The 17,485-nt window shown below is 38.8% G+C and overlaps 1 protein-coding gene across 2 annotated transcripts in view; it reads right to left on the reverse strand.

Annotated features, from left to right (window-relative positions):
- Positions 1–207: 207 nt before the first annotated feature.
- The window catches only part of adprs (ADP-ribosylserine hydrolase), a 34,392-nt gene continuing 17,114 nt past the window's right edge, over positions 208–17,485 (reverse strand). For both annotated transcript variants that reach the window (XM_072247069.1, XM_072247070.1), the window contains exons 3-6: positions 16,299–16,506; positions 10,882–11,066; positions 3,505–3,599; positions 208–2,603 (exon numbers count right to left, since the gene is read on the reverse strand). In XM_072247069.1, the coding sequence (XP_072103170.1) occupies positions 2,287–2,603; positions 3,505–3,599; positions 10,882–11,066; positions 16,299–16,506 (805 nt within the window). In that variant the 3' untranslated portion in view covers positions 208–2,286. The remainder of the gene's footprint in view (positions 2,604–3,504; positions 3,600–10,881; positions 11,067–16,298; positions 16,507–17,485) is intronic.

Raw genomic sequence — 17,485 nt, forward strand, 5'->3', positions numbered from 1 at the left:
ATAATAAATGCATTGTGTTACCTCATCAGCAAACAGTAAGAATGAACACTGAAAAACAGAATTTCTTCAAAGCAAATTAACCAAACTCCCAAACCCCAGGGGAAATAACTTGTGAATTATGAACCATAAAACTTCAGCAGGCAATGTTAGCAGCACACAGCTAACAGACATGATATAGTAAAGTCAGCAACACTTAAGTCAAGATAAAACATTTAAAAACAAACATTTTTATTATCTTGAAACATTTCAAAGTTGGTGTCATAGAATGGGGGGCTAATATATAGAATATATATAAATTTAGTGTATTTTAAACAAAACAAATATCTACATTTATGCATTCTTAACACAAAAAAACATTTCCTGATTATTTAGTTGTTGACAGCAAATAGAATTGCACACATTTCTATTTCTCTAGAATTTAACACAAAATCAGTCATGAATGACATGCATTCCCTTCTTCCTATTACTTTTAAACTTTACAAATATTTAATTCCATCAATCATGCTTTGGGAAAGCATTAAACTTTTAAAGTATTTACAAATAAAGAAAAACAAGTTTGTCCATTCTCTTGACCTCAGGATATGCTGCAGTGCTTACAGTCAAGTGAAGTACTTTTGGAGCATATTTACTATCATTTGTACAGAGCAAGCTCCCAGAAACTGCTACAAGATAATGTCAATGTAATCTGTTTTAACAGTGCTGCAGGGGAAAAATGAGAACTTTTTGTCTCCTGACGCAACCATGAGCCCCTTCCTTCTCACCTCATGTGGCCTCAACAGTGGAATGAATTCTCTCTTTTCTGGAATATCAACTTTGATTTCTTATTTAAGTACAAATGTAGGTAAAAGCAAATCCTTCTACCTGGTGAATACCAGGCAAGCATACTTCCAATCTTTCAATAAAGCTACTTTCTATTTGCATAAATAATTTTACTTCAATGCAATAAAACTTCATAAATCTGATATGCTCAGGTCTTGCAGTGTGAGACCAGATTTTCTGGACTTTTACAATCTATTTTTTATTAATCCCTCAATAACTTCCAATATACTTTTCTTTTTTATAAAATAGTTCACTGATGTGTTGCTATCAGGGGCAGGGGGATCGGGACTCTGTCTAACAGAAAGTGCAAGCACTACCTAGGATGAGCCAGATACCCAAACCATCAAGATTACTGATTGGTCAGACAGTGGATTATTAGAGTTTACTGAAATACTGACAAATATATGATGAACTAGGCTATACACATTTATTCACCAAATTAATAAACAGCTAAATCTTTCAACGTACAGAGTCAGTCAATAAAGTTAATCAGACAAGAGCCTAAAAATTACTAAAAGCCTTCCAAATAAAATCTAAACAGGTATCATATTTAAATGCACCTTGTTTAGGTTGCCGTTAAACACAGCATTTAGATTTGGGCATTAATATCAACGGGAGGAGATGCTTTGACAAAAAAAAAGGAAAAGGAAACTGATTTTTCAGTTTGGGAGGAAAGACAGGACATCATACACCAAGTGTGTTCCCAACAGTGAGTTAATTTCATAAAACATAAGGATGCTTAAACTAGTTCATATTATTAAAATTACTGGTTGTTTAGGACATGGGATGCCCTACCAGAAACAACAGTGGATGCATGGTCCAAACATCAAGATGGCTGAAAGGAAAAGCAGCCTATGTCTGGTTGTCATTCATGTGGCTTGGCTAATGTAAAACTGTGCTGGTTTTAGCTACTGAGTACATGCAGCCTTGCACCCTTCCATCACAGAGAGGGCAGGCAATCGCTGAATCCCAAATTAACATTAATTAGAAAAGTCCAATATGTAAATTTGGTAGCACAGTAGTTAATGTCAACAGTGAGGCATTCTGTTGTGTTTAGGGAGCAAACACACGACTGAAAATTTAAAGAGAACACTTAAGCAGTGAAGGATTCGCAAAACTACTGTCCTGGAAGACGCAGCAATATTCTCTATGATTGAGGCACCAAACAGTGCAATACATCCCTTAAAGCAATAAACTAATTAATTTAGATAAAACTAAATCTGCAATTCATATCTCCTAATCTCAGGCTTGGGTCGGTATAGAAAGCAGTAATTACAATTGAAGCATCTTTGAAAACCTCAAATGTTAAAGTCAAATTAACTACTGAAATGTTACCTAAACAACTTTGATTGCTCAAATGAGAAAATAATCAGCGGGATTCAGAAATGACTTAACTTCTCAAACCTACATTTTTCATTTGAGATTTTGTATTTTTGTTTTTGCTGACAACACATCTTAAAATTAATTTTATCCATTTGTCTTTAAGGAGGAGGCTAAGCGACTGCAATAAATCTCACACAGTTTTTCCCCAAAATAATCCGCATCTTTATACGCTTCACAGCTTCTCTGCCAAGACTGTCGAATGTGATCTTTGCCATAATAAGCCCCGGCAATTGCACCTGCCATTGTGGCAATCGTATCAGTGTCACCGCCCAGTGAAATGCTGTAGATTATTGTCCTTTCAAGCCCGTTGTACTTTTCTGGAATTTCTGGATCAGGATTGATGCACCTCAGGAAGGAATAAATTGCCGTGGGCACTGATTCAAAAGCTGCAATTCCATTTCCTGAAAACAAAAGTTACACAGGCTCAGTACTCACAAATGGTATACTATAAAAGGTACAATGCACTGCAGAATACATTCAAGTGGTGCACTGGCTTGAGAACTACTGCAGAGACAACACAAGACTCTGCTGGAACGCCTGGCTTCCAGCCTGAAAATACAGGCAAAGGAAAAATTCTCATGTGGCCTGATGAAGGAAAGAAAAAAGATTATTAGGTGCAGACAAGAGAAAAAAAAAGTGCTTTTAGCTATATTTTAATGCTCAGTGAAGGGCAAATCATTTTAAAGATGTCAATAGAATTGCAGATACCCAAAGGATATAGCATTACAACTTAAAAGGTTAAAGTAACACCAATACGCTGCACGATTTCCCCTACTGTGCTTTCACAGCAAGGTGAAAGCTCCAGCGTATATTTTGGGAAAAATATGGCAAGACTTGTCCAGCATCTCATCAATATAAAAATAATTGTGAACAGTAGTCTCACAAAGAAAGGTTTCAATGTGAGTATTTTTTTGTACAAAAAGCTATTTAATGGTCAGAAAATTAAATGGAGGTTGAGCAACTGCTGCTGATAAGGACCACACAAATCTAAATCATGCCATTTCTTGAGTAAACAGGAATAACTCTGAATCAGAATGTCATGAAGATGACTCACTGCTTTTGAGACATGTAGAAAATAAAAGCTGGACAATAATTACAAGTCTCAAAGCATTAAAATAGAGCCAAAACAAAAGTCAAGATGCAGATCGGCAGACAGCAGCTGCTTTTTTCACTTCAGATTATTACTGTTTCCCTTTCCTTCCAATACGCAAAGATAAAACATACTTTTAAGTTAATATTAGAAAATTAATAAAACTAGAGGTAAGCACACACATTTATAGACTACAGAAATAGTACTCTTACCCAATTCATTAATGACCTCTTCCTTTGAAACATCTGTTCGTGACAAAAAATCTTTCATTTTCCTCAGTCTATTGCAAAAGGGAAGCTCTTGAAAACTGAGGGGAAAATGGGAATAAAGTGTTTGTTGAGGGATCCAAACAGGACAAATACAAACAACAGAAAATCTGCAGGGGCAAATACCTTTTTAGTTTTTTTTAGATCAACTATTCTGAAGTATTATATTGCACTTACACAGAAACAACTGCGGCCATCTTGACAGTAATAGATATTGTGTATTAGTTCCTAATAGTTATCAACTGAGGAATTCATCTGCCATTTTCTTATGAATTTGAATGAACAAAATCGGCACAGACACAGCACAAATAATAGATTACGTTCATACACTACTTCAGACAATTACATCCTCCAAAATTCCATTTTCATTGTAACAATTGAGATACCCTCAAATTCTTCATAATTCATAACGTGAAGTAATGAAATTGTTTTGTTTTCACTCCCAGCTGCTTCTGGCATTCCCAAGCCTGAATGTATGAAACTGTGGGGGTAAAACAGTTATAAATTGTCTTACTGCTCATTTCTCACCAACTATTAGTGACAAAAATCACTGCTTTTTAAAGACAAACACATGCAACTGATGCTATTTAAAAACGGATTGCTCTAAGCAAGGTGTAGTATATGAAAGCCACGCAAGCGGCTGATGCTAGTTAGACATACAAGAGTATAGTGGCCTCAGACCACCAAAGCCAGTATTTGCTCTCAGTGAAAGACAAATCTCAATAGCCTGTGGGCCCAAAAGTCCAGAACAACTGTCCATTAGTTTCTTTGTAATAAAACTCAACCTTTAATAGAATATATTCAGTATACAATATTTTCTTTTGCAGGAATTCATAGGTTTTACCCCCAAAGTGATTAAAACAACAGATTATCACATTAAGATCCATTGTTGACACTGCACTGTGTAAACAGATGTCTTTCTTTTCTCAAAAAAAAACTATATTTTCACAGAAGAAAATATAAACAGGATGTTTTAAGAAATCACTCCAAGGGTACTTCAGAACCTCAACCCTGAAACATAAAATTACAGTACATTCTATTCTAAACATTGCTTATTTCAAAGCTGAATTTCTGTGATTCACAGTTTTAATTATTTTTAAAGTCACTAGAAGTAATTTCACTAAGTAATTTCACTAAGGAATTTCCTAAGAACTATTTTCTTAAATGAAAATAATCACAAGTTATGTGCACAGAATCCCTGCCACTATTTCTGTTTAAAAGCCCATTTGGAGACAATCCTTCACTATCCAAATTGTGAAAATTTCTCTTGTGCATAAGAACAATCCATCATACAAGTAATGACAGATGCAATTCAAGTTGCACTCCAATAAATACTTGATTACTTTTAGTGATAGTGGTGTGCATAATTTACTTATTATTAATTGAGTGTACAAACTCCTTGCAGGCAGCAGCAGGAATTGAACCCACATCATCTGCACTGTAAAGAGTTGTGCTAACCATTACCCTACCATGCTGCCCCAAAATAATCTTCTCATTGCAAAATGCATATTTGGATACAAACTACAAGTGTGTATTTCACTTTTCTTCCAAGCTAAGAATGTGGTTGTCCCACAGCAACAATTAACAAACATGTTCTATGCATGCTCAAGGAGCAATCAACAACAGGATTGAACAATCTCCCTCAGATCTCGCAGATATTCACAAAGGCCATTGCAGCTCAAATTGAAGCAAATGGCTTGCTCAGATTTTTCAAAAGAACCACACTAAAATTAAAACAACAAGAAAACAGCTGTGGCATCACATTTACAGACTGAAAACACATCACAGTTTATTAAAAGCATTTGTAGCTAAACAAAAAAAAAATAGAATTTTAAATCTTCTCTTGCTTTGTTGTCCTCACCCAATAATCTTGTCACTTAGATTTCATAATCCCTTGGATTACATTAGAAACATTCATTTAAATACATGGTTTGGAGATCTCATCTCAGAAAAATATTTGAATAAAGCAATATTGTTCCTACTAAGCTTGTAAAGACAGCTCATTTTAACAGCTATCTATTCTATTAAAAGAAATAATATAGTTGCAGCTATATAGGACCCTGGTCAGACCCCACTTGGGAGTACTGTGCTCAGTTCTGGTCACCTCACTACAGGAAGGATGTGGAAACCATAGAAAGGGTGCAGAGGAGATTTACAAGGATGTTGCCTGGATTGGGAAGCATGCCTTATGAGAATAGGTTGAGTGAACTCGGCCTTTTCTCCTTGGAGCGTCAGAGGATGAGAGATGACCTGATGGAGGTGTATAAGATGATGAGAGGCGTTGATCGTGTGGATAGTCAGAGGCTTTTTCCCAGGGCGAAAATGGCTGCCACAACAGGGCACAGGCTTAAAGTGCTTGGAAGTAGGTACAGAGGAGATATCAGGGGTAAGTATTTTTTATGCAGAGAGTGGTGAGTGCATGGAATGGGCTGCCGGCAACAGTGATGGAGGTGGATACAATAGGGTCTTTTAAGAGACTTTTGGATAGGTACATGGAGCTTAAGAGGGCTATGGGTAACCCTAGTAATTTCTAAGGTAGGGACATGTTGGGCACAACTTTGTGGGCCGAAGGGCCTGTATTGTGCTGTAGGTTTTCTGTTTTCTAAGTTTTAATTGTGAAAACTGGATTTTGCAGTAAAATTCACAATGGATTGTGATAGTATTCACATTACACCTTGAATGCTGAAAAACAAGTTACGAGGTCCAATTCCACCGAAAGTCTAAGCCAAGATTTCATATACACTGAAAACCAGTTTTAATCCAATAGATTCAAAGAATTAAACAAGTGACCACAAAGTAAACATACTTATTCTTTTCCTTGAAATTCTTTCAGCACCAACTCTGGCATGTACTGGAAAAGCTGTAAATAAATCAAATTGGGTTGGCAGTAAAAAGAGGAATTTTTAAGTTAACGTTATGGCGCAAGTTCAAGAATGATTAGAACTTTTTCCTTGAAGCATAATTTACACTCCCATCCCTAGAGGAGCAACACTATTCCGCCTTTTCAAACTGAGCAAATCATATTCAGCAAACTAATTAAAAGTTAATAAGTTCAATGGCTTAATTTGAATTTGCGGCATGAATAGCAATTTAAAAAGGCTTGCATTCAACCTATACATGTTCTGAATTACTGCCTTTAAGAACCCACCTATATAACTCAGTTTCTGATTTCTATGTAAATTTACAGGTCGCCAGCTCCATACTACTGGAGAGAATGATGGTCTTCTGAACAAATTCCTTTTAATAGCAGATTGCATAGGTCTCCAAGAAGAGCATATTCAATGCTGAAGGCAATTTTCAATTTATCCAATTACATATAGAAGAATTGAGAGAGACTACAGCATGAAAGTGGTAGAATTCATACAAAACCAAACTAATCCTTCTGGTCTCCAGTAAATACAACCAATGCCAAGCACATAGAAAATTGGGCCTAGAAGTCATAGAAGTCAATTACTACACTCAGCAACTATGGCTTAATGGTTTGCTTTAACATTTACTTTCAATAACCTCAAGCTTATTTTCATGCTCCTAAACCTTTTTGCCCTGGAGGAACCCTTGAAATAATTTTCAGGTCTCAGGGAACCCTGGCATAAAAATTATATCTATAGTTCACAGTACATTAGTGTGATCAGTAAGCTGCAGATAAAATAATCCAAAAAGTATCAATTCTCTTTTGAGTACAGAATTTTTGAGCCAACTTTTCTTAAAAAGTTAGTTAAGCTTGGCTGTATGGGTCCTAGTGCCCTTCCCCGGTCAACATTGGTGGCGTGGAGAGAGGAGACTTGCAGCATGGGCAACTGCCAGTCTTCCATACAACCTTGCCCAGGTCTCAGCCATTATCGAAGATCAATGGACAGCCGAAGCTTGGCAACCTTTCTTGAAAATAAGGTTCTTTCCCTTTCATAATTTTCAAAAACTCATAAGGCAAATGTAATAAATTTCTGTTAAGTAACTGGCTTAAGCCAAAATGGGATTTAACTTTTCTAAAGGTAAGCTCGGTAGATTCAATTGAAATAAAGGTTGTAAATTGATTTTAACTAATGCTATTTACATCATGAAAACTTACTGACAAATTTATTGAATAGTAAAGTTACTAAAAACCATAAGCCAAAGCAACATGAATAAAAAAAATATAGCCCAGGACACAATTCTATACATGACTTTTGAAACATTTTTTTCTTACTAAGTGACATGATCAGTTTGTTCACTCCCATAACTCAGATGGCAACATGCAAGGAGAAGTCGGGGGAGGTAATTCAGGAGGGAGAGGCTGACATCACAGCCCAAGTTGGGCAAGTTCATTCAATGCTCGGAAAATGCACTTCACGTTCATCAGCCCACTGTCCTTTTCTCTGCGCGTACAGCACTCACCAATTATCAATAACCTGCCTTACCTCGCATCAAAAACTGAGAATTGACTCAACCAAATAAACATGTTCCTACTGCGCACTACCATACTGGCATAGAGGCTGCCTAGATGCTGTAGTCTGTCTCTCACTGCTCACCACTGAGAGCACCAACATTGCACATCGCGTGAAGTTCAAGCTATGCTTTTTTTTTTTAAATCACGATCTCTCGTGGAACCCCAGTTGAGAAACTCTGCTTCTAGACAGCTTGGTTAAAAGGCAACCACTGCGTTAATAATAAGTCAACTCAATACAAATTCCTCATGAATTAAACAAAAAACACTGAAATCAATGTGAGACAAATTAAACATCAAGTTTATTTTTTTTTAAAAATAGGGCAATAAAAATCAGATGTGGACCCATAAACAAAGGACATGCTAACTAATATCAATGCATTGCACACTACAGTTATTTTAGTATTGCAATACACTTGTATCCTTGCCCCCAAATTGATTATTTTTTTTTTAAATAATGCCTATATCACCTTGGGACTACATTGATACTCTCCGTTCTACTACAAATGCCAGTCTTCTTCCTAGTCAGAAATACACCAAAGAAAGGGGTGTCCTGGAAACTCAGGGCATCAGAAGTATTATGCACGGTTGCAATAGTTTCCTTTGTGTTTATTGCACATGAAACCCCTTTTTACCAGGGTGCCTCTGAAGATGCAGCTCATTAGCCCCTCACTAACAGCCAATGGACTCAGCGATGAGAAAATCACCCTTCTCAAACTCCATACTTCTAGGGTCAGTATGACTTGGGTCCCACCAAAACCGGAAAGTCGGGATGTCTCAACCACCCAAACCAAGAACTGTGCAAATACTGTAAAAACTGCCCTCGTGCAATTAGCTGTCAGCAAGAAATAACAGATCATACACTGCATACAATTATAAAGTATATTTACAGATTTCAGCTTTATCAGTTAGTAGCAAAAAGAAAAGAAAGTGCCCATTACAGTTAACCCAGCCCAGAAGTACACACAAGCTGGAGCTCATCTTGAAGTTGCCTTTAACTCACGCGCTGGACCCACTGTCTGTGTGAAAGCCCAAACCACCTTCCAACTGTCGCTCGAAATATATCTCAATTAAAACTGCGTTGGGCACATGGCCAAGTGGTTAAGGTGTTCGTCTAGTGATTTGAAGGTCACTAGATCGAGCCTCAGCTGTGGCAGCGTGTTTGTGTCCTTGAGCAAGGCACTTAATCAATCTGTGCGAGGAGTGGCACCCCACACAGACTTCCAGTCTGCGCCTTGTAAGGCATGAAAATGCCCAACGCAGGCCTCTCATGGTCTGAGTCAACGTTCCCTCGCCCCCCCCCCCCCAAAAAACGGACTGGGCCACGGGAGTATTCGTCCTTCCTCCTTGAAGCCATTCATCTGCACAAACCACCTTGTGCAACAGGGACAGCATCCTCAGACATCTTCCCTCCTGTCTTCTCCTAGCTCCTGCCAAAAAAAGACCCTGACCCACACCAGCATCTGTCACAAAAACCTCTCCGCTCAGCTTTCTCCAGAACCTTCTCCCAACTCCACCATCCTGATAGGCTGACACAAAATTCCTAAGTTGAACAACATAGTCCCTTATCTTTAGCTCAAACCCAAAGATGCTAAAAGCAGAACAGATTGCTCTTACAGAACTGCTAAGATTAAAAGCAGTCCCATGCTATCTTACAGCATAGGAGTAAAATTCTTACCTCGGGAGTTACACACATTATGTTCAATTCTTAATATCCTCCCCCAAATTGGCATGAAACTAGCCAAGACAATTTGCTCAATGTGGGGGGGTGGTGAAATCAGTGGATAAAGCAGGCCTGCTGAAGACAAAAAAAACTGAAATATGCATGAACTGTTTAAATAAAACGTTGTCAGATTTCTTTTAAGTGACTTGATTAAAATTGGCCATTTTAGGGCCGGCTGGTGACGCAATGACATCAGCGCCAGACCCTGGAACTGAGGTTCCCGGGTTCGAATCCAGTCGGGTCTGCTCCCGAGTATGCTTTCCATCCGTGCCGGGTTGAGTGTCGAGATAGCAACTCCACCTTGTAAAATAAAGGGAAAGAATACTGCAAAAATGTCTGTGTAGAGTGGCGCGCCACGCAGTCTCTCTCTCTCTCGCTCCACGCCTTGTAAAAGCACGAAAAAGACATCATCGCGCACACGCACAGACACGCAGATGCACACGCCAAAAAAATGATTAGCCATTTTAGTAACATTTAGGGCATTCTTAACTGCAGTTTCTTTTTGGTGATGGTGGGTCCAATTTTCCCAAATGATAGTCTTCCAATCAAAACATTTGGAGTTTAAAAGAGTAACTCCATAATGATGCTAAGTACTTAGATTTATATTCTGTTTAATTCTTTTTTCATGCAAAGTTGGGCGTCTCCTATTGCAAGGTAAGGTAGTGCTGCTGCAACCGACAAAAGTCTTCCAGAGTAGGCTAAAGATGACATCAGTAAGCTTTTCTACAGTGTGGTAAATATAGTTGGAAACAGAAGGACACACACACACACTTTTCCTTTGAATTCTAATACCAGTTCAAAACCTGGACTTAGAATTGGGAACATGGTAGCAGAGGACTCAGAACACAAAGAAAACAGAAGCAGAGCAAAAACCTAAAACTATTACAAGTTAGATGTTTATATGATTCATCCTGAAAGTTCAAATTTGTTAGCTGACAGAGAACTGGAAGTTAACCAACTTTTACTATAGTTAATTCCAGTTTTTGACAGCTGATCGATTTCTGCCACAAATCAGAGACACTTTCATGACAAAACTGAATATTTTAATTTTTTAGCATTGTTCTTCTAACATCTACTCACAAGGCAAACCCTAGTTTATATGCACAAGATCATTAGAATTTCTTATATGACACTACCAGAGAAATGAAGTGGTGCCACAAGGGGCCACCCTAGTACTTACTCTTTTGCATCTGAAAGAGATTTCTCATCATTCTCGATCAACTGCATTTCCCCAATGAGATGATCTAAGTACTTGTCCTCCTTCAACTCCCCCTGCAAGGCATGATGGACAGCAAGGGCCTGCAGAATAGCTCCATTGTAGCCCAGTGAGGATGCATGTGTAACTTCTGCATTTTTCTTTGCAAACTGTCCCATAACAAAACAAAATATTATTGTAGAAGATAACCCTTAATTGATAAAGACTAAATCTTAAAGACAAGATGAAAACTTTTCACTTTTATCTTTTCCTGAAAAGTAAAAATGAATGTCAGATACAAGGCTTTTATGGGACATACTAAAATTATCAATTTGTAATTTCTTTACTTTGGAATATATTTTTTGAAATTACAAATTTCACTGGGGAGGAGGTACAGGAGCTGGAAGACTCACACTCAAATGTTTTAAGGATAGCTTCTTCCCCTCTGCTATCTTGCTTCGAGTCAGATGGTGGTGCGCTCAGACACAGTAGCCTCTCTGGGTCTAACTAAAAGGTGTAATTGTTTGTTCTTTATATCTTTGTTACCATACGAAGACACTGCTGGCTATCAAGAATGTTAATTTCTGCAGGTCTACTCCACTAGCAAGCTGATTTGATAGCGGCAGAGCTGGACTTGTTGTACACAGGGAAGAAGGTGGCAGAGGTGACGCGTGATCTGAAAAATGGTGCGAGTAATTGTCTTAGACCTTGTTGGATATTGGTAATGTGGAATACTGAAATTTCAATTCAGTGGTGAGACCAATGATGGTGGAGCCGTGAGGCCTCAATCGTAGCCTGATATGGGAAAATGAGGAGCTGAGAGATAGGAGCTACAGGGAAGTGGTTACCCTTAAGTTGCAGGAGACAGGTAAATGAGTGACTGTCAGGAGAGGGTAATGGAATAAGTAGCCAGTGCAGAGTACCCCTGTGGCCATTCCCCTCAATAATAAATGTACCACTTTGGATACTATTGGGTGGGGGGGGGGGGGGTGGTGATCGACCAGGTGAAAGCCGTAGTGACCTAATCACTGGAACTCAGTCTGTTTCTCTGGCTCAGAGGGAAGGGAGGAGAAGAGGGGTGCAGTGGTAATAAGGGATTCCATAATAAGAACAGACAGCAGATTCTGCAGAGGTGAAAGAGATAGCCAGATGGTACGTTACCTGCCAGATGCCAGGGTCAGGGATGTCTCAGATAGGGTCCACAGCATTCTAAAGGGAAAAGGTGAACAGCTGGAAGTTGTGGCACATATTGGTACCAATGACAATGTAGGTAGGAAAAGGGGGGAGGTCCTGATGAGAGAATAAAGTGAGCTAAATAGAAAGCGAAAAAGCAGGACCTCCAGAGCAATAGTACCTGGAATGCTGCCTGTGCCACGGCCAGTGAAGGAAAGAAAAAGATAATTTGGCAGATGAATGCGTGGCTGAGGAATTGGTGCAGCAGCAGTAAAGTGCAATGCATAAAATTACTACAGTAGTGTGCAAATGCCTTAGGCACACTAGCTATAGACATGTCCCCAAGACTTTTGCATAGTACTATAGGATCGGAAGATGTAGAATCCTTATGGACAGAGTAAGGGTAAAAAAAAAAAAAAAAGACTTTAATGGGAACTATATACAGGCCTCTGAACAGTGGCCATGATGTGGGCTACAAATTACAATAGGAAATAGAGAGGATAGGCAAAAAAGGCAACTTCACGATCGTCATGGGGGATTTCAATATGCAGGTAGTTTGGAAAATTCATGTTGGTGCCAGATCCCAAGACAGGGAGCACAGAATGCCTACAAGGTGGCTTTTTAAGAGCAGCTTGTGGATGAGCCCAATAGGGGAACGGCAATTCTGGTTTGAGCGTTCTGTAATGACCCAGATTTGATTAGAGCGCTTAAGGTATAGGTACCCTCAGAAGACAGTGATCATATGACAGAATTCACTCTGCCTTTTAAGAAGAAGCTAAAATTTGATGTATCAGTACTACAGTGGAGTAAAGGGAATTACAGAGGCATGGGGAGGAGCTGACCAAAGTTGATTGGAAGAGGACACTAGCAGAGATGACAGCAGAACAGCAACGGCTGGAGTTTCTGGGTACAATTCAAAAAAGTGCAGGATAGATACAACCCAAAGATAGAGAAATAGTCTAAGAGAGTATAACACAACCTTGGCTGAAAAGTCAAAGACAGTACAAAAGCAAAAGCGAGGGCATATAGTATAGCAAAAATTATAGGGGATTGCGAAGCTTTTAAGAACCAACAGAAGGTAACTAAAAAAGCCATAAAGAGAAAAGATAAAATATGAAGGCAAGCTAGCCAAAAATACAAAAGAGGATACAAATTTTTTTTTCAGAAAAGAGTAAAAGAGAGATGAGAATGGATATCAGGCCACTGGAGAGGTAGTAATGGAAGACAAAGAAATGGTGGATAAACTTAAAAGTATTTTGCATCAGCCTTCACTATGGAAGACACTAACAGAATGCTAGAAATGCGATAGTGTCAGGAGACAGAAGTGAGTAGGAAGGAGAAAGTGCTTCGAAAGCTGATGGATCTAAGGTAGGTAAGTCACCTGGACTAGATGGACTACACGACAGTATTCTGAAAGTAGTAACTGAAGAAACTGTGGAAGCATTAGTAATGAGTTTTCAAGAATCACTAGATTCTGGAATCGTTCAAGGACTTGAAAATTGCAAATGTCACTCCACTCTTTAAGAAGAAAGGAGGCAGAAGAAAGGAAATCGTAGGGCTATGGGTAACCCTAGTTATTTCTAAGGTAGGGACATGTTCCGTACAACTTTGTGGGTCAAGCGGCCTGTATTGTGCTGTAGGGTTTCAATGTTTCTATGCCACACAGCCTGACTTCAGTTTGGGAAAATGGAGGAGTCTATTATTAAAGATAACGTTTCAGGGTACTTGGAGGCACATGATAAAGTAGGCCAAAGTCAGTATGGTTTCCTTGAGGGGAAAATCTTGCCTAATAAATCTGTTGTAATACTTTGAGGGAATAACCAAAAGGATACACAGAGTTAATGGATGGTGTTTATTTAGATTTTCAGAAGGTCTTTGACAAGTGCCACATGAGGCTACTTAACAAGATAAGAGCCCATGATATTATAGCAAAGATACTAACATGGATTGAAGACTGACTATCAGGAGACAAAGAGCCAGAAAAAAGGAGGCCTTTTCTGTTTGGCTGCGAGTGACAAACGGTGTGCCGCAGAGGTCAGTGCAGGGACTGATTCTTTTTACGCTACATATCCATGATTTGAATGACAGAATTGATGGCTTTCTAGCAAAGTTTGCAGATGATATGAAGATAGATGGAGGAGCAGGTAGCATTGAGGAAGCAGGGGGTTGATTGGGAGAAAAGCAAAGAAGTGGCAGATGGAAGGGCATGATCATGCCCTTTGGTGGAAGGAATAAAAACATAGGCTATTTTCTAAGTGGAGAGAAAATTCAAAAATGAGAGGTGCAAAGGGGCATGGGAGTCCTCGTGCAAGATTAACTTGCAGGTTGAGTCAGTGGTATGGAAAACAAGTTAATGTTAGCGTTCGTTTCAAGAGGACTAGAATAGAAAAGCAAGCATATAATGCTGAAGCTTTATAAGGTACTGGCAAGACTGCATTTGGAGTATTGTGAACAGTTTTGTGGCCCTTATCTAATAAAAGATGTGCTGGCATTGGAGAGGGTCCAGAAGTGGTTCATGAGAATGATCCCAGGAATGAAAAATTTAGCATTTGATGGCTCTGGGCCTGTAATCACCAGAGCTTAGAAGAATGAGGAGGGATCTCATTGAAACCTATCTGACATTAAAAGACCCACATAGAGTGAATGTGGAAACGATGTGCTGCAAGTCTAACACCAGAGGGCACGGCCTCAGAATAGAGGGACATGCATTTAGAACAGAGACGAGGAGAAATTTCTTTAGCCAGAGAGTGGTGAATCTGTGGAATTTATTGCCACAGACAGCTGTGCAGGTCAAATCACTGGGTGTATTTCAGGCAGAGATTGATAGGTTCTTGATTAATCAGGGCATCAAAGTTTACAAGGAGTAGGCAAGAGAATGGGTAGGGAGCAATATAAATCAGCCAATATAAATGCTCCTATGGAAATGGAGGTGCCACCCAGAGAGGCAAACACCGGTGGCGGTATAGTGCGCCATCCACGCTGCATTGAGGACTAGTCCCTCCTGTTGGCACTGCCTTCCAGAGTTTGCTCAGTGGAGGACCAGCTGGATTGCATTCGTCTGCAGATGCATTTTTTTTTTCTTTTTACAAAGCACATGAAGATCGGACTGCTGTGGGCATGTTCTTGCCAACATCCCATGCACCATTAATCTACAGGACATGACACCAAGGGGTTTGGACAATCTTTTTTGTGTGACTGCATGTTCAATGCCATCTTACATTTGTGCTACATGTGCCTTGTGTGGCATAGGACTGCTGGTGCTGTGTTTTGCACCTTGGCCTTGAAGGAATGCTGTTTCATTTGCCTGTATCCATGGGTATTCATGTATGGTTCAATGAGAATTAAACTAGAAACTGAACTATTTTTGTGTCTTACTGCAGTCATTTCAAGTACCTATTTACTTTGATCAAAACAACAAATTAATGAAGGACTTACACCTCATTTTCCAAGAAGCAATATAACACTAACACTTCACTATTTGTGAAGAGATTTACAACACACTAATAAGCTTTCCTCTCAAGTGTTTTGTAGCCTCCCAACAACACATTCTCATCCACAGCAATTATCCAGGAAATTCAGTCATACAAATAACTCCTAGGCTCACATCTCACACAAATGCCATACGTAGTATATAATGCAAAACAACTTAAATTTTAAAAATGCAACTGAGAAGTTACATTTCAAAAAAACGTTCTGGCAATAAAGACATTTTGAAGGAATGGCTCACTTGTTCTGGCACAGTGCTAACTTGACTGCTATTAGACCCATAACCCGAAAGCTCCATCTTAGATGCATATTTTGGACACTTCAAAAAATGTAAGTACCATCAAACTTACCATAAGAAATGCCCCTGAAATTCACAAATACAGATTAATACTGACAGATGAAAAACAGCGTATCATTAGCACAAAATCATTTTTTAAAAGACCAGCTGAAGGAGCTGCTCCAATTGTTGATGCTACAGGATGTATTTCATTTTCCTAGTGGGTTGATTGGTAAACCTATGTGGTCAATAAGCTCAAGTACATTATAGTAAACACAGTTTTAACCTGAACAACTGTGAAAGAAGAGCAAATGTTGGTAGAGAATAATAATCACAAAATACACACATGATGAATTATTCTGCAGGGCTAGAGGACAGGAAGAATTACAAGTGGAAAAAAGGAAGAAGAATCAAAAATAAAGTTCTGTTACTTAAAAGTAAACGATCTAAGATCTATCAATCTGACCTTTATAACATCGTGAATATCAGGATATGCCAGTGCAATAGGAGCAATCCTCATGGCACCTCCATTTCCATAGGAGCCCTTTCCCTTGAACTGTTCCCTTGCTGGTTTAAAAACATCATTACAGTTTGGGCTAAGAAGTTTCTTAAATACACGAACGACACCACTTCCATACCCACGGTGCGGCTGTATTTTATATTCTTCAGCAAACCTAAGAGGTTGAATAACACAGAAAGAAAGGTTTTATTGGTGTCAAACACATTGCCAAAGACAATTGTGTTATAATTTTTTAAAAATCATTATATAAATTTCATCCAATTATGAGATGGGCATGAAATCTTTTCAGCTTAGTCAAATTATCTTGTATTTAGAAATGTAGACTCACATATCAATTTGTTCCATTTTTGCCACTGTTGACTTCAGTTCACCATCACACCAATAATTCTGTAGAGCTTCCATTAATGTTCCAAACTAAATTAGCTGTCTCCCAAGTTGACATATGCAAATTTTGATACTTTTTCCAAGCTATTATCCAAATTGATGAAGGACATCACTTACCCCAGAATTCACTGATACCCGTTCTCAACCATTCAGAAACTGATCTTCATATTGTTTTATTTCATCGAACTCTCTCATGACTATATTGTGTATATCATGTCAAAGGGTTGCTTAAAGTCTATACAACAGAACATCTGTACTTTAAATTTCAGAACCTGTTCTAAAATCATGTGCATTTTTGACGGCTTAGCATCCTACACTCAATGTGAAGCTATTCAGCAAAAGCAGCATTTACCCATTATGTGAACAGGTAATTCCATTCAGATATCTTGTTCATAAGGCCATTCCAGCCTGCACCACCTCTTCACTGGACCAATGACTGATCCTGTGCCTCAATTCCTTCCTGATGTTTGATTTCCATGTCCTCCAATTCCCTTAGCGGTAAAATTCTTTCGATCTCGGCTTAAACAGTCACAGTGACTGGGCATACAGAACCTTACAAAATACACAATTCCAAACTTTTACAGCCCTATGCATAAAGAAATCTTAGTCCTAAATAGTTAACACAACGGATGTGTATGGGGGGGGGGGGTGTGCGCGCGTGCATTTATGCTTGACAGAATTAACTTTTTCAAAACACCACTCATTGATGTTGTACTTTCAAGTGTGTTTATAGTTTATTCAACTTTATC

This window comes from Mobula birostris, chromosome 30 (genome assembly GCF_030028105.1).
Source record: "Mobula birostris isolate sMobBir1 chromosome 30, sMobBir1.hap1, whole genome shotgun sequence".
NCBI classification, from domain to species: domain Eukaryota; kingdom Metazoa; phylum Chordata; class Chondrichthyes; order Myliobatiformes; family Myliobatidae; genus Mobula; species Mobula birostris.